The 21,030-nt window shown below is 37.5% G+C and overlaps 1 protein-coding gene across 2 annotated transcripts in view; it reads right to left on the bottom strand.

Moving 5' to 3' along the window:
- PCYT1B (phosphate cytidylyltransferase 1B, choline) overlaps positions 1–14,132 on the bottom strand; it is a 126,820-nt gene extending 112,688 nt beyond the window's left edge. The window contains exons 1-2 of one of the 2 annotated variants that reach the window (XM_043996176.1): positions 13,993–14,132; positions 13,698–13,900 (exon numbers count right to left, since the gene is read on the bottom strand). In XM_043996176.1, coding sequence (XP_043852111.1) covers positions 13,698–13,839 — 142 coding nt within the window. In that variant the 5' untranslated portion in view covers positions 13,840–13,900; positions 13,993–14,132. Of the gene's footprint in view, positions 1–13,697; positions 13,901–13,992 lie in introns of those variants that run through there. The other variant, XM_043996175.1, reaches the window with a different exon arrangement.
- Between the last annotated feature and the right edge of the window lie 6,898 nt (positions 14,133–21,030).

Raw genomic sequence — 21,030 nt, 5'->3', positions numbered from 1 at the left:
GGTGGTGGGGGGGAAGAAATTTACATGATAATTTTATTGTATATTTGAAAGGAAGAGCCAGTTGTGCATAGTACATTTGCAGTTTCACGTGCAATCATCTTTTTTAATGTACTATTTTATGGAAATGCTTGTTTTATTCCATAAATTAAAAATAAAATTTACTTCAAAAAAGAAACTGAGGTTCAGAGAGATTAAGTGCTTTGCCTAAGCTCACATCAGTAGTAAGTAGCTATTCTGGGATTCAAGACCAGGTCCTCTGACTCTAAATCTATCATCACATCCTCAGCACTTAGAACAATAGTGCCAAATCTTGCATTTTTACCTTCACAGCATCTATCATATATACCCCTTTCTCTCCATTTGTATAGTCATCACCCTAGTTCAAGTCCTCATCACCTCTTACCTTGACTATTGAAATAGTCTTCTAACTGGTCTCCACTTTAAGTATCCGCCCACTCTAAAGGGTCTTCCACCCAGCTGCCAAAAGTGATTTTCCTACTAGGTAAAGACCATCATTTCATACCATATACCAAGATAAGCTTAAAATGGATACCTGGCTTAGAAGTAAATGGTGACATCAAAACAAATGGGAGGGAAAATGGAGAAATTAGCATTTAGATCCATGAATAGGGAAATAATTCATCACAAGATAAAGGAGATCATAAAAGATAAAATGGACAATTCTGATTACACAAAATTAAAAAGTTCTTTTCCCCCCACAAACCAGACCAATACATCTAAGAATAGAGGAGAAGCAGGTAACTGGGGGGAAAGTCTTTCCAACAAATTTCTCTTTTAAAGGTTTCATTTCAAAGATATATAAGGAACTGATTCAAATTTATAAGAATAAGAGTCATTGTCCAATCAATAAATGTTAAAAGGATATGAACAGGAATTGTTCAGTGTAAGAAATCCAAACTATCAATAGCCATACTTTAAAAATATCCTGAATCACCAGTAATTAGAGAAATGCAAATTAAAGCAACTCTAAGGTTTTACCTCACATTTATCAGATAGGTAAATCTGAAAAAAAGGAAAATAGCAAATGCTGGAGGAGCAATAGGAAAACAGATGAATTAAAATACTGTTGGTGGAGCTGTGAACTGGTCTATCTAGCCATTATGGAAGGCAATTTAGAACTATGCCCCAAAGGTTATTAGACTGTTCATACCTTTGGCCCAATGTTATCACTTCTAGGTTTGAATCCCAAAGAAGAAAAGGATCCATGAATACAAAAAAAAAAAATTATAATAGCTCTTTTTGTAGTGGCAAAGAAGTAGACATTAAGGGAGTGTCCATCAATTATGGAATGGCTAAACAAATTAATATAGGAATGTGTTAGAATACTATTTTGCAGTAGAAAATGATGAAAGAAATGCTTTTAGAGAAACTTGAGAAGATTTGAATGAACTGATATAGAGTGAAGAACCAGGAGAACAATTTAAACAAGAATAACAACAAATAAAAAATACAAATAATTTCAAAAGACTTAAGAATTCTGATTAATACAATGGCTAAGTATGATTCTAAAGGATGCTACCCACCTGGTAACAAAGAAGTGATAGATTCAGGGTACAAATTGACACACATTTTTGGGGGGATATAGACAATGTGGGAATTTGTTTTGGTTGACTATGTATATTTGTTATAAGGATTTTGTTTTTCTTCTTCAGTAGGGGTAGGTGGGATAGGAAGGAGAGATGGAGAATTTATGTTAACTAAAACATACAAATTATTTGGTTTTTGTCAAGTGAAGGAAATGTACCAACAACTAATGAAAATTTGGGGATTAGAGTGAAGGGTGAGATGATTATGGGAGCAATCTGCTTAAGAAAACCAGAGGAGATGGGATAAAAAAATACATGTAGAAAGGTTGGCCTTACCAATGAATAGGGTTACCTCTTCAACAGAGAGTAAAGGAAGAGAGAATGAGGCATGATCATTAAGACTCCCTATTTTTTTCCACATAGAGTTAGTCAATCCCCAATTTGCATTTGTCTATCTAGTTCTACCTCAATGTTCTATTATATTAATAAATCAAATGTATTAATATTAATAATATAAAAATGAACATAAATATATCCCTGGACCTCTGGATCTGAGATGGTGCTAAAAAAGAAATGTTTTTACCTAAATGAATTAAAACCAGTTTAAATAACATGATAAAAAAGCGTAAGTACAACATTTCATTCTGTTCTGCTTGAGCAAAACAGTTATGACAGCAACATTTTTTGCATAAATTAAAATTGCCCTTAGCTGGAATAAATTGTACTTATCAACATCAGCAGCTGTGTAGTCATGATGAAATTATTGTTATTATTACTTGTTAGTATTTATAAACACTTTTACTTTCTAAGTGCTTTACAATCACTTATTGTTTAATTATTATCTAATTATTTATTTACAAGCAATCTTACATGTAGTTCAGCTTAATCAAATCTCCAAATGCAGACTCCATCATACAGGAATAGTCAACATATTTTTCTCCCTCCCTGAAGGGGTTTAGGTCCATAGACACATGACTGAAAGACAGTGTGAAATAAAACTACATTTATCAAAGGATTTGAGCATAATACAGCATTTTTTTGTACATTAAGTAAACATTTAAATGCCAATTTGTGAATGATTTTGTGCCCCTGCCCATCCAGTTTTCATGCACATCTGACTTTTTCATTGGGGAAAAAAAATCACAAAATTAAATAGTAAGAGAAATCTGTATATTCTGACTGATCTGTTTTGGTAATATTTGTGAGGATGCTAAAGAGAAACATAGAGTATTTGGTGAATTTTGAGAATTTAGTTTCAAGTGGTGTAGTTCCAACTTAGTCCAAGATTGGACAATACAAAGACAGACTAGAACAGTATCCAGAGTAAGTGGCTATGAATCCAGTTCCTACAGGATTTATTTAGAATAGGAGTTTTTTACTTTTTTGGGGAGGGGGATCATGGCAATCTAGTGAATCCTGTAGACCCTTTCTTAGAATAATATTTCTACATGTGTAAAACAAAATATAAAAAATTACAAAGGAGATCAATTATATTGAAATACAGGGACTGTCTTTTGTCTTTCTTTGAATCCTCAGCATTTAGCATAGTGCTTGACAGATGGTGGGCACTTAATAAATGCTTATTCTGATGATGTGTCAGGCACTAAGCTAAGCACTGGAGATACAAAGAAAGGCAAAAACATGTCCTTGACCTAAAGTAGCTCACTTTCTAATTCTAGTACTTTGCCTGATTATAAAAACATTCTCTAGGTATCTAGGTAGCACAGTGGATAAAGCACTGGCCATGGATTCAGGAGAACCTGAGTTCAAATCCGGCCTCAGACACTTGATACTTAATAGCTGTGTGACCCTGGGAAAGTCACTTAACCCTCATTGCCTCACCAAAAAAAAAAAAAGAAAAAAAAAGAAAAGAAAAGAAAGAAAAAGAAAAAGAAAAAAGAAAAACATCCTCTATCAATAGGCACTTCCTTCTTTTATGACCCATCCTGGGCTTCCTGCCCTCTCGGGCACAAATTTGTTCCAAACCTTTCCATCTAAATTTAGTTTTCCTCAGATGTGATAATAGATTAATGTGTCGTTCCTTCCCAAAACACAGAGTATTTTGACAGGAGATTTCTGAAGGCAATGTTTTGACCCAAAGGAGTGACTTCAATGGTGAGAATTTCAGATATTCTGGTACATCAGTAGCGATGTCTTTCTAGGGAGATGAACCATATGATAGCTTTCAAATGATGATTTGAAACCTGTGTTGGTGGTTGTTGATTCATAGGAACACCTGGGATTCTCTAGGCTTACCTAGCTATTATAAAGGAACAGCTCCAATAATATGTCCTTAAATTATACTGTTCATATAGCTATTGCTCAATTGCATTTATGACATATGACTGAAAAATAACATGATTGATTTTTTATTCATATATTTTGGGTTTTTTACATCATCATAATTTCCCCCAGAATCCCTCTCCCTCTCCTTTCCAAAGAGGCATCCTATATACCAAACAGTATTTTTTTTTAAAGATTAAAAAAGGCAAAAGGACCAAAAAAATCTTCATAACTAATCAATGCATCAAAAATGTCTGCAAATATTTGCAATATTTGCAGACTTATCTGTTAGGGGTATCTTCCTTCTAGCTATGCTTGAAATTTTATAATATTCTTTTTTTGTATGTTTTTCTTTCCTTTTACATTGTGGTCATTGTGCATATTGTTTTCTTGGCTCTGTTTACTCCATTCTGCATCAGTTCATGGAACTCTTTTCATGATTCTCTGTATTTATTACATTCATTGTTTTTTACTGCAAAGTAATATTCCATTATATTCATATACGACAAATTGTTTAGCCATCACCTATTAGATGAGCAAATACTTTGTTTCCAATTCTTTTTTTTTTTTTTTTGCGGGGCAATGAGGGTTAAATGACTTGCCCAGGGTCACACAGCTAGTGTCAAGTGTCTGAGGCCGGATTTGGACTCAGGTACTCCTGAATCCAGGGCCGGTGCTCTATCCACTGCACCACCTAGCCACCCCCTCCAATTCTTTATCTAACAAAGAGTGTTGCTATAAATGTTTCTTTTTATCAATGGCCTACTTGAGGTACAAGCCTAATGATAGGATCTCTGAGTCAAAGGGATATTTTAGTCACCTTATTTAAATAATTCCAAATTGCTTTCCAAAATGGTTTACTAATTCACAGCTCTACCAATGGTGCACTAATGTGCTTATATTTCCACAACCCTTCATATGTTGACTATTCCCTTCATTTGTCATCTTAATAAGACTGATTTTTTATTAAGCAATTTCCACCTACAAATGGGGATTATTCCTCACAGTGGTTTAGGACTATTCACTTATTCCAGTGATAAAACCATTGCTCAAAACTCTTTCATAGTTGATCCAAGACAATTCCAAAAGACTCATGATGGAAAATGTTCTCCACATCCAGGAAAATAATTATGGAGTCTGAATGCAGATCAAAGCATACTATATTCAGGTTTGGTTTTTTTCCCCTTTCTCATGGTTTTTCCCTTTTATTCTGATTCTTCTTTCACAACATGACTAATATAGAAATATGTTTAACATGATTATACTGTATAACCTAAAAATAACAATAACTCTTCCATGGCCCCTTTTCTAGAAGTGCCTTCAGAGACACTTGATGAGCTCTAGATAACTAGAGGGTCATATTTCTCACCTTAAATAACAACAGCAAAACTAACAAAAAAACCTTAAAGAGTAATATTAAGCTTGCTCACCCCTATCCAGATCCAAGTCTTTATGCCTATAACCTGAATCAGGAAGGAGCATAGCATCCTAGTCTATGACATGCTGGCACATGAGCCCAGAGGACCCAGAAGTGATGTTTTGGATTTCTGAATCACTAGCTGTCTTATACATATATCCATGTGAATGTCATATGGCATCTCAACCTTAGTGTCCAGAATTAAACTAGTTACTTTTCTCTCCCCTAAACTGCCCAAGTTTCCTATTTCTATTGATTGTACCTCCATTTTTACCAATATAGAAAACCTCAGGGTCATCTTGGGGCATCATTTCTTCCCTGAGCTATTGTAATACCTTCCTAATTGATCTTCTGGGCTCCATCCTTTCCTCTCTCTGGGCTTTTCTGCATACCGCTGCCAAATTAATTTCACCAAGACGAAGGTCTAACCATGTTGCTCTTCTTTTCACAAGCCTTCATCGTCTCTTTCCTGCTACTGGGATGAAATACAAATTCTATAGCCTGGCACTTAGAGTCCTCTACAATCTTGCTGTCAGTCTGTCAATAAAAATTTATTAAGTACCTACTATATACCAGGTACTGTGCTAAGTGCTGGGAATACAAAAAGGCAACAGACAGTCCCTTTCCTCAAGGAATTCACAATCTAATAGAGGAGACAACTAGCAAAAACTATATCTATGGAGCAAGGTACATACAGGATAAATAGGAAATAATTAACAGTGGGTAGACACTAGAATGAAGAATTTAGGTTGGAAAGGCTTCTTGTAGAAGAAGAGATTTTAATTGGGACTTAAAGGAAACTAGGGAAGCCAGTAGGTGAAGATGAAGACAGAAAGTATTCCAGGCATGGGAAGAGCCAGAAAAAAATGCCCAGAGCTAGGAAATGGAGTGTCTTGTTCCTAGGAACAGCAAGGAGGCCAGTGCCATTAGACTGAAGAGTATGTAGTGGGGAATCAGGTGTAAGAAGACAGGAAAGGTAGGAGGAGGCTAATTTATGAAGGAATTGGAATATCAGAGGATTTTGTATTTTATCCTGTAGGCAATTGGGAGTCTCTGGAGTTTACTGAGTAGGGTGGTGATGTGTTCAGAATTATACTTGAGAAAAATCAGTTTAGTGACTGAATGGAGGACAGATTGGAGATGGGAGAGTTTTAAGGCACATAAACCCACCAGTAGGCTATAGCAGTAGTCTAGACAATGAGAGCCTGAACTACAGTGGTGGCAAATGTCAGACAAGAGAAGGGGGCATATTACAGAGATGTTGCAAAGGTGAAATCAACAGGTCTTGAAAACTGATTGGATATGGTGTGTGTGTGTGTGTGAGAGAGAGACAGACAGACAGACAGACAGAGACAGAGATAGAGACAGAGAGACAGAGAATAAGAGACAGAGACAGATATTGTGAGGAATCAAGAATGACACTTAGATTGTGAGCCTCCTATTGTAAGATACTGCCCCATTCTAATGTGGACATGTTATCTACCAAAAGGGGCAGAAAAAGGACATTTGTGTAAGAAACACAGAGAAAATCTGCTTGAAGAGATACAGGGGGAGAGCAGGAGTGGAAGTGGTCCTTCCAAGGCAAAAGTGCTTATTGATAGTTAAGATAGCATTGTTTTTCAGCAGTTAATTCATAAATTACTATTTTTTAAATTGGGGTTTATAGCTAGGAAACTCTGAATGAAAGACCTTTTGGGGGCAGCTAGGTGGCCCAGTGGATAGAGCACCAGCCCAGGAGTCAGGAGGACCTGAGTTCAAATCCGGCCTTAGACACTTAACACTTACTAGCTGTGTGACCCTGGGCAAGTCACTTAACCCCAATTGCCTCACCAAAAAAAAAAACAACGACCTTTTGGTGGACTATGTGACAATTGTATATTGACTATATGAGTCATATCTGACAGAACTGTAGATTTGTGTATTTTCAACATGTTCCATCATTCCCCTAGCATCCTTCTTTCTTCCATGGCACCCCCAAACATATAGCCTTTCTTAATCTTTCTTTATTATTCTTTATTATAATTTTGCTATATATCAAAATGTGAAACAAATGACCCACTTCCTTATCTTAGGAATTTGTCATGATCCAGCTTATTTCTTGAAAAATGAATTTCTGAATAAATACAGAGATGGTTTTAGGATAAAATCTTTCCGTTACTATGCTAGCTTGGTATTGCAAAGAAACTATCAAACTGTATTTAAAAAATACACTGAAAAAAAAAAGCATCATGTGGTTAATGTCACCCAAATTCTTAGATGGAGTCTTTCCTTGGTAATTAAATTTCCTGTTCTTCCCTCTCCTTAACCTACACATGGAGGTTATTAAAGTCGTTCTCAAGAGAACTAATTTAAAATGTGATTACTATAGCACAGTGACCCTAATTTGTTATTCATTTTTTAAAAAACTAGCAGTGCTCTGATTTTATTGCATTTTTAGTTTCACATACCATACTCTAACTATGCACTGATTGCCTCCTTAATTAATAGACTATGGAGGTAGGGCATTTCTTTATTAAACAGGGAACAGAATATGAAATCTTGCAGGCACTCTGCAGAATTTATTTACATAAGTCATATTGATGGGGTTGATTCAGTGGTAGAAAGAGAAGAAGGGAATTTGGAAGCTGTCTACCAAAGAGACAGGTTTCCATTGTTAAAACAGTCAACGCTGGTCTGGATAATATTGGATCCATCATGTAATTATTAAGTAGAAGTCTTCATGTTTAATTTGCTTTCCCTAGCCCAGCTCCCATGGGAACTGTTATATAATTGTGTGATGATGTTCATGGGTCATATTTGGTATTCTTATGTTGATATTCTTATGTCGTGTTCTGATAAAGAGGGAAGAGAGGGGAGAGACAAAGATGTTACAATTGTATGTTAAATCAGAGCAGACAATACTAAGTCTGTATCATGTATGTGTGTGTGTGTGTGAATGTGGATTGCTAGGGTGGGGTACAGAAGTTAGAGCTGAGGGAAACTAGATGGCATGGTGGATAAAACACTGGCCCTGGATTCAGGAGGACCTAAGTTCAAATCCGGCCTCAGACACTTGACACTTACTAGCTGTGTAACCTTGGGTAAGTCACTTGACCCTCATTGCCTTGCACCAAAAGAGAAGGAGGAGGAGGAGGAGGAGGAGGAGGAGGAGGAGGAGGAGGAGGAGGAGGAGGAGGAGGAGGAGGAGGAGAAGGAGAAGGAGAAGAAGGAGAAGAAGAAGAAGAAGAAGAAGAAGAAGAAGAAGAAGAAGAAGAAGAAGAAGAAGAAGAAGAAGAAGAAGAAGAAGAAGAAGAAGAAGAAGTTAGAGTTGAAGGAAGGGGGAGAGAGCTTGAATGCTGAGCTGCAGTAGCTGAAAAAACTTTGAAGTGATTGCTGGGTCCTAAATTTATTTCTCTCTAGCCACTAAGGTGGATGGGGTGTCTAACAGACCCATTGAGAGAATGATGTCAAAGATTAAATGGTTTTCTGTTGAATAGGGATCATTTCTAGCAGGACCCCTAATCCTAAGGCTAAGATGACCTAACAACCACTGTTGGTGCACACTGGGAAATGGCTACATGATATTCTGCCTGAGAGCTCTGGCCTATGGAGGACATAGGAACTTAGACTTTGGGCTGGAAGAGACCAAAGGGATCATCTAATCCAGAGGTTCTTAACCTGCTATCTATAAACTTGTTGTGGGTCTTAAAAATATATTTTGATAACTGCATTTAGATATAAATGATTTCCATTGAAACCTTATTTTATACCTTTAAAACATTTTGAGAAGGAGTCTGAAGGTTTCAACAGACTGCTAAAGGGGCCCATGATGTGGGAAAAGCTTAAAAACCCCAGAACTATTACAACCTCCTTATTTTACAGATGGGACAACTTTGATTCAGGGAGGTTAAGTGATTTGCACAAAGTCATAGCTAATGTAACGATTGGAATGACGCCACCTGCTGGAGATTTACTGTAGAAGAGTTCTGCCTATGAAGTGAAGGTCTTTGAGGGCAAGACCAGGAGTCTTTTCTTTGGCATCAGGAAGTGACATCTGCTTATGGGAGGAAAAAGGGAGGAACCTGGCACTCTGACTGGGGCTCTTTCCTGAGGACTCCGGCAGAGAAGGGAGCTAGAAATGCACTCTCCCTTTAATAGATAGGAATCTAGGCCTTTCTCTCTCTCTTTATCAAATTATTATTCTCCTTAATAAATGCTTAAAAGTCTAACTCTTGCTAAAGCTTATAATTTATTGGCGACCACTCATTAGATATTTTAGACAGTTTAGCTAGAATTTTAGCCCTTAACACTAATAAGTGAACAGACTGAGATTTGAACCTTGGTCTTCTAAATCTAAAATCAATACTCTTTATCCTGATATTTCAATAATTTTAATTCTGATAGTACTTATCATCTATGTCAATCCTTTGGCATTATCATTCACTTGTTGTATTATTGTATCGAAATGTATTTTATGTGCTATTAGTTATCTTCCTAGACATTTGTCTCATATTGCCAACTAGCTAACAGAAGATAAAGATGTTTCCTACAGAGCAGAGACTCCATTTATGTCCCATTGTATTTTCCTACCTTTCTTCATACAGTGCCTTGCACATAGTAGTTACTCTAAAAAATGCATATACACATACATTCATGTATACACACACACACACACACTGATTACTACTTTGACCAGTGATGGTCTATCCCTATCTTCCTCCTGTTCTCATTAGCCCAATGTTGCCATTACCCAAAAATGAAAACCAGAGGTTGAGTTGCTATAGTTGGAGGTAAGAAAGAAGGAAACAGAAAATCTATTCCATAAATCTAATATAAGTTCTTTAGTATACTCTATTTTTTCTCTATTCCTTTTCTCCCAAGACTTACTATTATATGAAAGACTCAGAAAGTTCATTCTCTGCTCCTGCCAAACCAATCTACTCCATGTTCTTCAAATATACTATAAACAAACCCGTCTTTACAGTTTTCCTGGAATTTTATCCTCTTTTTTTTCTATTTATAGAAGTCATTATGATGGGACTTTGTTGTTTGCCTTTTTATATCCTCCACATAGTAAACCTTCATCAAATATTTACTGAAAAAAGTAGTGTGGAGTAGTCTATAGACTATTAGGCATATGTATGTATGTATGTATGTACATGTACGTATACATACATACACACACACACACACACAAACTATGGCAGACTTCTCAATGCCCTAGGCAACTCTCAAAGGTTGTAAATTGTAAATCTGATGCTGGCCTACATTGATAGAGGGAGTGTCCTCATATAGTTCCCTATAACAATGAAATCCTGGGTTCAGTGCAAAAAACAAAGAAAACATCTCTGAAGTTCCTATTTTTATTTCATCTATGAGAAAATTAAATTTTAAAAGATATTTTTGCCATTTCCACTTAATTTATTCATTTGTTTATCTACCTACTAATCTATCCATTTATTTGTTTATTTATTAATTCATCTATCTATCTATCATCTCAGAGGGAGGACAGAAGGGGTGTGAGAGTGTGAATTTACAGTTCAGAAAACAAAAAGATTTTTTTTTCTTTCATTCCCTGAGAGGGTGGATGGGGTGGGAGAGGATCAAGGAGTTGAGAGTGCTGGTATTTTTACAACACATGGATCCATTGTGGGAATAGAGCAAAATTGCTTAATTTTATGCCAGTTCCCATTTTAAGTGGGAGTTAATTCTGGGGCATTAAAAGCTAACCCAGAAAAAATAATAGGAAGTAGAACAGTTCTGCTTCTTTCCTAATGACTGGCACTACGAAAAGAAGGGGAAAACCAGTTTTCACAGGGCCCTCCCAGGGCTAGCCAGACTCTTGCTGCACAGCTCTTTGTATTCTTGTGGGACGATTCAGTGAGCAAACTGAGGAAGGAGAGGTTGTCTGACTGCCAGTTTCTTTTTCTGAGGGCCCAAAAGGGTTAGGGACTGAATTTGTGATTTCATTTGTATTTCTATATATGATTTCTATAACACACAGCTTGTCGTGGTAGTTAGAAGACTGATGAGAGAGAGTTAAGAAAACCTGAATTCAAGTCCTGTGTCAGGTACGTAGTGGGTGACTTAATCTCTTCGTGCCCCAGGCAGTTCTCTAAAACTTGGAGTTGCAGAACCACTGCTGATTTGCCTCAATAAAAGATGTTTCCTCACTAGGACTTCCTTATACCTATGAATTTGCAGGTCTGAGCTCTACCCCTACACCCATTCTTCATCCCCTACCCTGCAAAAAGGTATAATCATGGGACAGCTAGGTGGAGCAGTAGAAAGAGCACCAGCCCTGGAATTAGGAGGACCTGAGTCCAAATGCAGCCTCAGACACTTGACATTGGCTGTGTGACCCTGTGCAAGTCACTTAACCCCCATTGCCCAGCAAAAAAAAAAAAAAAAAAAAAGAAAGGAAAAAAAAAGAAAAAACAACAACAAACAACAGGGGGTTCTCTATGGGTGGTAAAGGTGGCAGAGGAATATCTAGAAATGAGTGTGGTATAAAAAACAAAGCCCATAAACTTTTAAGATAATAGTTTAAATCACCAGAACATAAAGAAAGAACTTTTATAGCAAGAGTCTTGTGATTTCAACACCAAACTTCCCTATACATCCTATGTTCCAGCCTTAGGAGACTACTTTAAAACATAAAGGTCTGATGCTTTGTGCTTTTCTGTGCCTGGATTGCTTTCCCTAAAGCTCTTCCCTTGTTGAAGTCCTGCCCATCCTTTAAAATCCAAATTCCACCTCTTCCATTTTGCCATCCTTGATCTCCGGGTTGGGGAGATACCTTTGGTTATCTCACATCATTTTGTTTTTTCAATTATTTAATGTAATTGTCATGTAATGTGTCATGTAATAGTGTAAGTTAACTTTGGTGACTTCTCTCCCTACCAGACTATAAGCTTCATGAAGGTAGAGATTATGTATTGATTAAGATTTGTCTTTTCTATCTTGCCCTCTGCACATAGTAGGCATAAAAACTCTTTGAATGAAGTAGATTAATAATAATCTATCATTATCATCCCCATTTGACAAAGAAAAAGAAGCATAGAAAATCATAAAAACTGCTTTGACAGGATAAGCCATGAAAGGAGGAGTGGGAGGTCTCTTTCTTAAAATGTTACTTGGTATCCAGAATTTATGCCTATGACACTGAGGACAAAAAAGGTTAAATTGTTTTCCAAGTGGCACCCAGCATTCTCTGTAATAACTAGTGTGACACGAAGGCTCCCCTAACTCTTTTACCAAAATAGATGATGCGCTTTCAACATTCAAACTTTCTAGAATTAAAGAAAAAATGAAATCAACAGGAAGGGCTCAACTTTTTAGGGTCTAGAAAACATTTTGCTCAAATGCTTAGTAGTCTGAGACAAAGACCTACTTTATATAACAGACAATCATTAAGCCAGAGGCCAACAGCTTTTCAAAAACATTATAATGAGGTTCTGATCCCTGTTCTTCTATAGGCCAGGAAATAGAAGATCTGGCATACCTACCACTAGGCTCTGTCTTTTATAAATTGAAGAGCATGGCTAAATTTATACACAGTCAGAGGAATTTGAGACATGGGAAGGCTTCCCTTTCCCCAGAAATCCACCAAAATTCTAATGAGAGATTCATTTAGGTCAGTGTGTCCAATTTTTATTTTATTTTATTCATCTATCTATCTATCTATCTATCTATCTATCTATCTATCTATCTATCTATCTATTCATTCATTCATTTATTAAAATATTTATTCAAATATCTATCTATGTATCTATCTATTTTTGGTGAGGCAATGAGGGTTAAGTGACTTGCCCAGGGCCACACAGCTAGTAAGTGTCAAATGCTTGAGGCCAGATTTGAACTCAGGTCCTCCTAAATTCAGGGCTGGTGCTTTATCCATTATGCCACCTAGCTGCCCCCCAATTTTTTTTTTTTTTGGTGAGGCAATTGGGGTTAAGTGACTTGCCCAGGGTCACACAGCTAGTGTTAAATGTCTGAGGCTGGATTCGAACTCAGCTATTCCTGAATCCAGGGCCGGTGCTCCACTGCACCATCTATCTGCCCCATGCCCCCCAATTTTTAAATGGTACCTCTACATATCAAAAGAACCTCCTTGTTAAATTCTGGCAGTCCCAAAGCTTGGACCCTGAAGAAAGTGCCTATGTGAGGGTTCTGTAAACTCTATAACAGTGATGTTTTTCATTTTATGTATTGGTAACAATTTATTAAAATATTTTTCTATTGCTATGAGGATTAGATGTAGCAGTAAGTGGAGAAAGAAATGTTGGCCTGAATTTTATCATTTGTATAATTTAAATACAGAACTGCAATAGTTTACTTTTAGTACAGATAGAACAATGAAGCACATTATCTTTTACACTCACAGAATACTGTATTATTAACTTAAAAACTGTTTTGATAATCTCTTTGAAAAAGAAGCAGACACATCGTGAGAGAAGCATTCGTATTACCTTGCGTGACAATTTGGGAGTGTAAATGTCCCCCATCTTCTCTTCTGTCCTGCACTCCTGGCAGCCTACCATCTCCGCAGCTGGATTTTCTTACACCTTGATCTTGGTCCACTTCTTCAGGACTCCTTTGATTTCTCTGCATCAAGCAATGAAATTCCTGACTTTTTTATGGAAAGCAGCTGACCAAAGGTTATGCCCACCACCTATGTCCAAAGAGAGATTAAAGATCAGCTCAGACTAGCTATCAATGTTAAAACCATTGAATAAACTAAGCTCAAAGTTGTGTGTATTCTACCTTAATGCGAAGTCTTCAGTATCTTCTATACTGTGCTTCATTTATACTTGCAGTGCTCTGGCCAATAGCCCTATGGTTATACTGGGGCTACAATGAATGGTTGTGCAGGGACAGGCAGCTAAAGCTGTATTATTCTTTTTCTTTTTTTGGTCATTGTTTAATCTGCCCTGTCTCTCACTGGAGCTATGGCAACAAATTCTTTCTAATGAATAAACTGTGTCATTGTGGGCCAGCTCAACTACTTGTGCTGTCTGAATGACAAACATTCTTTTTTCTTCTCTCTCTCCCTCATTTTCTCCCTTCCTTCCTTCCTTCCTTCCTTCCTTCCTTCCTTCCTTCCTTCCTTCCTTCCTTCCTTCCTTCCTTCCTTCCTTCCTTCCTTCCTTCCTTCCTCCCTCCCTCCTTCCTTCTCTCCCTTTCTCCCTCCCTTCCTATATAAACTGGCCCCAAACCCGGAGCATTACTGTCCTGTTCAGAATTTTTTAAAGAAGAGATATGAAAACTCAATCTCTTCCTCTCTACCAAACTTATTTAAATCTATTCTTAATTCACATCAATTTAGCAAACACTTTTTCTCCTACTTTTAAGAATTTAAAAAAGCAAATGTTAGGCATTCTGCCAAGATTCTAATTGTGCATTTTAACAGCATTGTGTTTCAATATGATTTATATAACAGTATTTTCCTCATTGGACAATAGTAACTCACACTTATATAGTACTTTAAGGTATGGGAAGCACTTTATAAGAGCCCAATGAGGTAAGTAGCATAAAAATTATAACCCCCATTTTATAGATGAGAAAACTAAGACTCAGAGAATTAAAACCACTTACCAAAGACCATATAGTTCATTAGTGTAAGAGCTGAAATAATGATTATAATAACTGACTTTTATACTGGACTTTAAACTTTTCACAATTATATATATGTATGTATGTATCTATATGTATGTACATATTTTAAGGAGCTAAAACCCTAGCTATACTGTCTAAAATATCTAATGAATGGTTGCCAATAAATTAGAAGCTTTAGCAAAAGTATTTATTAAAGAGTATTAGGACCTAATGATTAGAGAGAAAGGTAAAAATCTAACTATTTCTAAGAGACTCCATCATCCGCCCTGCCATGGCAAGGTCAGGAATAAAAAGGACCCAACACCTCCTGTGAAACTGGGAACATGCACACATAGCTCCAAGCTAATTGGCTGGTAGCTTTGATAGACAGTCCCCATGAGCAAACATCACTTCCTGACATGGAGGAAAACCTGCATGGCTTGCCCTCAGACACCTTCTCCTCATGGCAGAGCTTTCCTACAGTAACTTTCCAGCAGGTGGCATCACTCCAATCATTTATATATATGTATGTGTATACATATACATATACACATACATATACATATACATATAGTAGACACTTGATTGGTTGGTTGTTGTCTTTTCTTCTCAAAGAGGACTAAAATAGCATCACTATGTTAGAATCAAGTTACAGTGTGTTCAACTGTGGCTGATCAGACCAGTATGAGCTCCGAAGGCTCTACCACAGGTGGGGCACAAATAATCTATGTGAACATTTGGGTTGCATCTTCTAAATCTGCGCCTCTTATGTTTCTTTTGAGCAGGTACAGTGCCTGGCATATAGTTGGCATTTGATAAATGTATATTGATTGACTGACTCTATGTCAAAAGAGCAATTTGAATAGCTAAAATAAAGGCAAGTTGTATCCACCTACTTTAAGGGTCACATATTCCTTTAAATCTCTTGACACTACAAATTAATAATAGTTAGTATTTATATGGCTTTTTTTTTTTTTGGTGAGGCAATTGGGGTTAAGTGACTTGCCTAGGGTCACACAGCTAGTAATTGTTAAGTGTCCAAGGCCAGATTTGAACTCAGGTCCTCCTGAATCCAGGGACGGTTCTCTATCCACTGTGCCACCTAGCTGCCCATTTATATGGCATTTTAAGGTTTGCAAAGAACTTTACATATGTTATTTTGTTTGCTCCTCATAACAAGGCACAGCACCTTGCACAGAGTAAATACATAATAAATATTTATTGACTGATTGACAAATCTATGAGGTAAGTACTATTTATCCCCATTTTACAGAAAAAGAAAGTGAGACAGTGTCAAGTGACTTATCCACACTTACAGAGCTAGTAAGTGTCTGAGGTTGGATTCAAATTCAGGACTCCAAGTCCATCACTCTTATTTGTGATCTTGTGGTCTTAATCCCAAAGTGATCTGGACCTTTGGCTTCTGGGAACTGAAAGTTACAAAATATTTCAGCTCAGGTGTAATACTGGGAACCAAGTTGATGAGCTCAGAATTAAAATGAATATTGCTAATGTATTTACTGTTCTTGCATTAAATTAAACAAACAGCCCAAAACCTCAGTTTAATTTTTTTTGTTTGTTTTTTTGCAGAGCAATTGGGGTTAAGTGACTTGCCCAAGGTCACACAGTTGGTAAGTGTCAAGTGTCTGAGGCCGGATTTGAACTCAGGAACTCCTGAGTCCAGGGCCAGTGCTTTATCTACTGCACCACCTAGCCGCCCCTCAGTTTAGTTTTTTAAACTCATTTTCCCTTCACTTTTCACATTTAATCAATTACTAAATCCTAATGATTATACCTCTACAATGCCTTGCTAATCTTCCCTCTCTTCTTTATTTCTAGTGTCACTCAAAAACAGATTTTCATTACTACTTGTCTTGATGACTGCAACATCCTCCTTACTGGACGTTCCACCTCTATCCTTTCTCTCTCCAGGTCATGATTTATTAATATACCTTGTAGACACATCTAATCTTATCACTCTTCTGTTCAAAACCCTTCCATGTCTCCCTATAGCCTAACAAGTATTGTTCAAACTATATTTTTGCCCTCTACATCCTAATGCTTCCCTGTTTGGGAAATTAACATCGGGTTAAGAAGATGCCTAAGAAAGAGGAAAAGCATTTTATGGAAGAAATTGAGTCAAAGAAGTCAAATGACTTGTTCACGGTCACATAGCTATTAAGTGTCTGAGGCTGGATTCAAACTCAGGACTTCCTGACTCCAAGTCCTTCACTTTTATTGGTCATATTCAACAAAAATATGAATAGCTTTGTGATGGCAAAGAACTGAAAAGCTAGCAGACATCTCTCCAATGGGGAAAGATTTTTTTAAAAATTATGACATGTGAATGTAATAGAATACTCCTGGGCCACAAGAAATGACAAAAAGGATGGATCCGGAGAAATTTAGGAAGATTTGTATGAACCGATGCAATATGAATGAAGTGAGTAGAACTAGGAAAACAATTTATGGTTTTGTTTGTTTGTTTGGTTTTGGTTTTGGTTTTTTGGCAGGGCAATGAAGGCTAAGTGACTTGCCTAAGGTCACACAGCTAGTAAGTGCCAAGTGTCTGAGGACGTATTCAAACTCAGGTCCTTCTGAATCTAGGGCCGGTGCTTTATCCACTGTGCCAACTAGCTGCCCCAGGAAAACAATTTATAATATAAAAAGACTGTAAAAATGAACAGATTTGAAACACTTACGGATTCTGAACAACACAATGACCAAACTTGATTCCCAGGATCAGATGAAGAAGAATGTTCTCCACCTCTTGACAGAGAGGTAGGTAATGGACTAAATGTGTGGGAGGAGAAATCCATTTTTACATATGGCCAGTGAGGAAATCTGTTTTGCTTGAGTATGAATATTTGTTACAAACATTCAGTCTTTGTTTTAGTTTTTCTTTCATGAGGAGGAGTGATGTGGGAGGGAGAGAAAATAAATTCTGAGAATGTTCAGTCAGTTAATCAATGACCATTGATTAAGCACCTACTCTGTGCCAGCTCCTGTGCTAAGTGATACTGAGTGGTACTAAGAAAGGCAAAAGACAGTCTCTGCTCTGAAGAAGTTGGCTATTGGGAGAAACAACCACAAACAATATATATGACATACATATGCATGTGATAAACTGGAAATAACCAATTAAGGGAGATCAGGTAAGGTTTCTTGTAGAAAGTGGGATTTTAGGGTAGTGAAATAGATAAAGCACTGGAAGTGGATTCAGGAATACCTGAGTTAAAATCCAGCCAGAGATACTTGACATTTATTAGTTGTGTGACCCTGGGCAAATCACTTAACCTCCATTGCCTCCCCCTTCCCCCCCAAAAAAAGAAGGTGGGATTTTAGCTGGGACTAGAAGGAAACCAGGGAAGGCAGGAGACAGAGATTAGAAGGGAGATAATTCCAGGAATGAGAGAAAGCCAATGAAAATGCCCAGAGTCAGGAGATACAGTATTTTTTTATTTTGTAGGGGGTACAGCAGGTCCCAGTGTTACTGGATCTCAGAATATGTAGGGTTAGTAAGGTGTAAGAAGACTGAAAAGGGCTAGGTTGTGAAGGGCTTTGAATGCCAAACAGAGGATTTTATATTTAATCCTGGAAATTTTAGGGAGCTACTGGAGTTTATTGAATTAGGGGGGAATATGATCAGACTTGTGATTTAGGAAGATCAATGTAACAGAATAGTGAAGGATAGACTGGACTGGGGAGAGACTGGAGGCAAGAAGCCTAGAGTTGGATTTATCCCCTAACCCAGATCTTTCTCCTATATCCACAGGTCATAGAAAGAGAAGTTGGGTTGGTGTCTAGGGCTGATCTATGGTCCTAGTGTGGAGCAATGAAAGCAAGGGTGAAACCAAAAGGTCTGGAAGTGAATTGGTTTCTTGGCTATCTTATCAGTCAATGAAGTTTTTGAAAATCGCCTGTCTTGTTTACCAATGTGGACTTGCTATGGCTTCTGCTCTCCAGACCTGATGTGCACTGCTCTTGCTTCTGGTCTAGTGTCATCTTACTCCCTACCAAAGCTGCTCCCAACAGAAATGTGTGACTGCCCTCAGCACCCATTGTGAAAGTTCTTAGTCTTGAGGACAAACAGCAAAAAGCTCAAAGGAACAAAGACAGAGCTGTGGGCAACATGTTCCAGATCTCCCTCCATCATCTCAGATGGCTTTGTCTTGCCATAAATGTGTACTCAGGACAGTCCTGATAATCTCCCAATGAGACAGAGGGGAAGACAACTTTCAAACAAAAGGAAATATGTAGTTGGGTCTTTGGAACATGCTCAGATGGCCTGCTTTTCCGAGTCCCCGAACATGACCCCTACAACCTAGGAGTTTGAACCATGGGAGCCTTGGAGCCAGGATTCCAGGGGGTTATTGTAGCACGCTAGCCTGGCAAGGAAGCCCTGAGAAGCAAGGGTGCCTGGGACTAGATAGGTATGTGTGTATGTGCGTGTGATCATTGAACTGGGACTGTGCTTTATGGAAAAGCTTCTTAAATTGTGGGTCACAAACCCATATGGGGTTGCATAACTGAATGTGGGGGTCATGAAAAAATTGGCAACAGTAAAAGGTTATGTATACCTATTTATACACCTATATACCTTTGGTTGTGTAAAAATTTCTCAGGTGAAAGGGGGTTGCAAGTGGAAAAAGTTTAAGAATCCTGCTCTATAGGAATCAAGTTAAGCTGTTTGTATATTTGTTTTATTTTTTTATTTTATTTGGGGGGGGCACTAAGTATTTATTAAAGTATATTAGGGGGCAGCTAGGTGGCTCAGTGGATTAAAGCATCAGCCCTGATTCAGGAAAACCTGAGTTCAAATCTGGCCTCAGACACTTGACAACTTACTAGCTGTGTGACCCTGGGCAAGTCACTTAACCTTCATTGCCCGCACCACAAAAAAAAAAAAAAAGTATATTAGGGGTTAGTAAAAGGAACACATGTAGAAAGGAAAAACCTTCGCTCCCTGCACCTGCAGCTGTTCCTCTTACCAACTCCAATGGCAAGACCTCTCCCCACTTCTCTCTTTGTATAGATTTTTATTTTCCAAAGTATATTTGTTTTATAATGCCAAAGTAAATATTTCTTTGTAAAAAAAAATGTAGTTAAATGGAACTAGGATGCTAGGGGGCCTTCCCTACACTTGAGGGGATACCATGAGTGGGGGCTAAAGTCATTTGCAAAGAGCCTAGATACTCCACCCTAATCCCCCTTTTCATGAGAAGGCAGAGAGAACTGATAGACAGTCACCTAGGAAAAGATTGAGAAAAAGAAACTGTCTACCACCCGTACAAAGACTTTCTGAACCATATATGATTACTGAAAATGATGCATCCAGTGAAGGAGACTCTGTATTATTACAGGGCAGGAGATTGGCACCCAAAGGCAACTCCTTTCCTGGCCAAAACTGCTACAGAGACTTCTAGACCACAGATTCAACCCACAGAACTTTACCATATTTACGGATAACCTGACATGGCTGCCAGCCTAGGTGTAGACACAGAAGTCCATAATGATCCTCCCGGTCAGCCTATATCAACTACTAGGTCCTGTATAGGACCTGAAAGATCAGTCAGTGATAAGAAAACTAGACCTATTAGATCAGTCACCAGGCTAAGTTATAATGTTACAGGTAAACCTGAAGATATAGTTACACATGTCTTTAAGGGACAATGCTAGGGATCACCCATGTGAAATGTATCGTGCATATAATTGCATATATTTATTGTTACTCACGTAATTGCTGCATGTTTGAGTGTGCTTGTTTCTTATTTTGCTGTTATGTTTGACTGTTTCATGTTATATTCATAGCAATGTCTGTTAATTGTTTTCTGTATAGACTAATGCTCATAGCTAAGTTCTATCTATCTATGCCTATGCTTTGCTTTGTTAGACACACTTGTGGCTTTTGATTGAATACCATATACTATGGATAGACATGTAGTTTCAAAATATTCATATGTTAGGTCATGTATATGGTTAAACATGATGTCACTATAGGCAATGCTCTAAATAGTGCCATGTCTACTGCATGTACTGTTAGTGTGCATTTGCTTTATTTTCGTTTCAATGGTACCAAAGATTAGTTGTCTGGGACTTCAGTAAAAGAACCTTATTGTTTAAAAGTGCTAATGTTTGTGTTTATGTTTTATAGTTATAAGTTTGGGGCTTGTCTCAGTTGATCTTTGTAAGGGACTGTGGATTTTT

This window comes from Dromiciops gliroides, chromosome 3 (assembly GCF_019393635.1).
Source record: "Dromiciops gliroides isolate mDroGli1 chromosome 3, mDroGli1.pri, whole genome shotgun sequence".
Taxonomy (NCBI): domain Eukaryota; kingdom Metazoa; phylum Chordata; class Mammalia; order Microbiotheria; family Microbiotheriidae; genus Dromiciops; species Dromiciops gliroides.
Note: the sequence above shows the minus strand (reverse complement) of the source record. Positions and strands in the feature narration are given on the sequence as shown.